At 38.4% G+C, this 3,395-nt stretch overlaps 1 protein-coding gene across 1 annotated transcript in view; it reads right to left on the bottom strand.

Moving 5' to 3' along the window:
- Positions 1-845: 845 nt before the first annotated feature.
- The window catches only part of LOC107094028 (NACHT, LRR and PYD domains-containing protein 12-like), a 13,457-nt gene continuing 10,907 nt past the window's right edge, over positions 846-3,395 (bottom strand). The window contains exons 9-10 of the mRNA XM_015389422.1: positions 1,698-1,744; positions 846-1,549 (exon numbers count right to left, since the gene is read on the bottom strand). Of these exons, the coding sequence (XP_015244908.1) occupies positions 1,056-1,549; positions 1,698-1,744 (541 nt within the window). The 3' untranslated portion in view covers positions 846-1,055. The remainder of the gene's footprint in view (positions 1,550-1,697; positions 1,745-3,395) is intronic.

Here is a 3,395-nt window from a genome sequence, read left to right as displayed (position 1 = left end):
GATGAAAATGTTTAATGAAAATACAAGGAAACATTTATATCATATTTTAATAGATAGAAACAAGATCTATGAGAAAGAATGTATCTTTTCATCTGGGTCTTTATCCAAAAATAAACAGCATGCAATCAAATACATTCTTAGGATTTAAGTTATAGATAAATTTTGGTAGAAATTAAAGAATGCTCAGCATCACCGCTTGTACTGTAGGCTGGAAGAAATAAAATCTTGATAGTTACAGAAAGGGATATTTTACGCTTGGCAGAGGATGATCAGCCACACATTGTTTATGAACTAGCGAGGGCAGGAAGAGCCCTTCTGCTGAGAGCGAACCATCATTCTGGAGCTAAAAGGGCAGACTCTGAGCTAAGCATGCACAAAGATGCATAACTGAACAAGCACAGGAGGAAGAGTAGAGTTTGTCAGAGTTCATCGTGCATTACCGGATGATTCCAGCTTATTTTTACCGATGCTGCTGCTGTCATGATCCATGTGTGGTCATGCAGAATGTGCACCTCTACAAACCAGGTGGGCAGGATGAGCAAACAGGACGCAGCTGCACAACTGATACTGCCTGGCTTGTCTAACCGATTGCAGTACAATAAGGAATTTTAAAAGTCTTACTGAACTCCCACTAACATTTTTATTTAGTCTCGTCAACGAAAACTCAAACCCATAAGTCATCAAGTTTTTGTCATCAAAGATCCAGGTTTAGCTTGCGGTTCTCATTATCGTCATGAATAAAAGGAGCGTCAACTACATAATTTTGTCATAGTCATTATTGACGAACATTGGCTTCCCTTACAAATAAAAATAATAAGTGAAACATCATTATATTCAGTGTAAAGCCTTGACTAGAAACAGCCAGACAAACATGGAACCATGGCACAATCTCAACTTCTAACTTTAAAGGACTTGCAGAGGATGAAGTTTTAATGAATTATAAAAAGGAAACATTTTAAATCCATTAGCTTTTTTTATCTGAAAAAGACAGACATGTACAGGCTGTTCATCAATAAGAGTATTTTTCTGAGAGTTGGAGTGTCTTTATCTCCAATTCAGCACAACAACACTGATGAACCAGATCTGTGCCATCTGAACTCAAATCCAGGAAACAGAGGTTCAGTAAATGTGGCGTTGAAGGTGTGGAGGAGAATCAATGATTCAGGTGACACTTTGTAGAAGGAGAGAACGCCAGCCGGACAGTCCACATACACTGCTACTCTGTTTGAGATGGGGGAGGAAATATGTGTTTCTATGTCATTGTGCCAGACAGAATACCCATCATCAAAGCAGCTTAGACTCCAGGACTGATTATTCCTTCCAAACCAAGGTTCTTTTCTCTTGCTATTTCTGCTGTAACTCACTGAGATATCAACTCTCCCTCTCCATTCAACCTCCCAGTAATGGCGGCCAGTCAAAGCATTTGTACACAGCAACTGAGGCCAGTAATCAAATTTGTGTAAATGATCAAATGTCACTTTCCTGTTGTCCTCAGAAAGTTTCAGGTATCTGCTCACTGCATTTGTGTCGAATGTGAGTAGACAGAAGTCTGTTAAAGAGAACAAACATAACCAAATTTCAGCTTTTACCTTTTTATTTTATTTTTTTTACACTGCAATGGAAACTCCTGAAAAGGTGATGGAACAGTTAAACATTGGTTTAATCTTAGCTGCTTCATTTATATGAATCACACTTACATCTCCAGGGACCAGGGTTCAACCATCGGATTCCAGCAGGCTCCACCCTGAAAAGGGGAGGTCAGATCATCATTTTCAGCATGCAAACATGGATATTACATGTGTCTCAAACATACTATTGTCATACATTATAAAATGGTGCTTAAAACATTGCAAACTTCAGATAATGCAGTGAGGACAGTTGGTACTGCTGTAATTAAACATATTTCACTAAACAGAGAGGAGGAATGAAATTCCTGCTCAATGATAGTCTCAGAGGTCAATTCAAACTGCAGAGACTATCATAAAGATGAAGGAATACACCAGGCCAGTCCAAGAAATTGTTGTGGAGAAGTCTAAAGTCTGATTTGGATACAGAAATATTTTCCAAACTTTAGACATCCCAAGGAGGACTGAGCAAGTGATAATATTGACATGGAAGGAGCATCAGAGCACTGTAAATCTACGAATAACCGGCCATCCCTCTAATCTTTCAGCTCAAACAAGGAGAAGACGGATTAGAAATACAGCCAAGAGACCCATGATCACTCTGGTTGAACTTCAGAGATCTACAGCTGTGGTTTCAGACTCTGTCCATAGGACAACAATTAGTCGTGTACTGCATAAATCCAACCTTCATTGAAAAAAGCCATTTCTTAAATATATCCATAAAGTTTACCACAAGCCACTTAGGAGAAACACCAAATATGTGCAAGAAGGTGCTCTGTTAAGACAAAACCAAAATCGAACTTTTTGGAAACAATGCATGTTATGTTTAGTGTAAAAACAACACAGCTCATCACCCTGAAAACACCATTAAATTACAACTTTATAGCTTTATGTTTTAGGCCTGAAATTAGGCAAAAGGTCAAAGTTCAAGGGTCCAAATACTTTGCAAGGCAATGTATATTATCTATTTGGGAACGTATCAATTTCTCAATGAGAGACTAGATTCCAAAGTTCACAATGTAAAAGATAAAACAACTTATTGACACATCTTATATTATCTTATCAAACACTTCTCAGTTTCAGCTTAGAATAGGACATAAATAACATAAAAATAACATTATTTTACATTATATATTAACCCCAAAAAATGTAACATAACGTACGTCCATTGTCTACGGTATGTGTGCTGAAGCAAATGTAGGCTACAGTATGTACATCATACTAAAGCCTCTTCCCCACTGAAATTACCAGGTTAACCCGGGTTTTCAAACAGGGGTCGACTGGTTAACAATCGGAATTTGGCTTCCCTCCCATTGGCAAAAATGGAGGGTCTAACCTCCTTCTGGCAAAATGCCAATTTTAACACAAGTCACTTGCGAGTTGTTTGACCCGGGTAAACACACATTAGTGAGCTGTTCCCACTACCACTGAAAGCAGGTTTATCCCGGGTTTAAACAGGTTTTTCAGCCATTGGGAAAACGGTATATGTAAACCTACAACTGTCCCATTTAGCAATTTCCACAAACCCAAACTGGGTCCTTTGGGGGCATTTACATGAGAAAATGGAATGAGTTCTGAAAGAAGAACAAGAATTTGAGAAGGTTTGGAGCACAACTGACACACTCACCCCTTCTCCTCCCCTGACTATTTGGTAAATATGCTCAATGATAAAATATGTGCATATACTTCATTTACCTACACATTAGCTACGTTTACATGGACACAACTAATCGGATTGAAGGCCTGATCAGATCAAAAATGTTTCATGTA

The sequence above is a fragment of the Cyprinodon variegatus genome, unplaced genomic scaffold (assembly GCF_000732505.1).
Source record: "Cyprinodon variegatus isolate N-32 unplaced genomic scaffold, C_variegatus-1.0 Scaffold458, whole genome shotgun sequence".
In the NCBI taxonomy this organism is placed as follows: domain Eukaryota; kingdom Metazoa; phylum Chordata; class Actinopteri; order Cyprinodontiformes; family Cyprinodontidae; genus Cyprinodon; species Cyprinodon variegatus.
The sequence above is the reverse complement of the archived record's forward strand: the minus strand, read 5'-3'. Positions and strand labels throughout refer to the sequence as shown.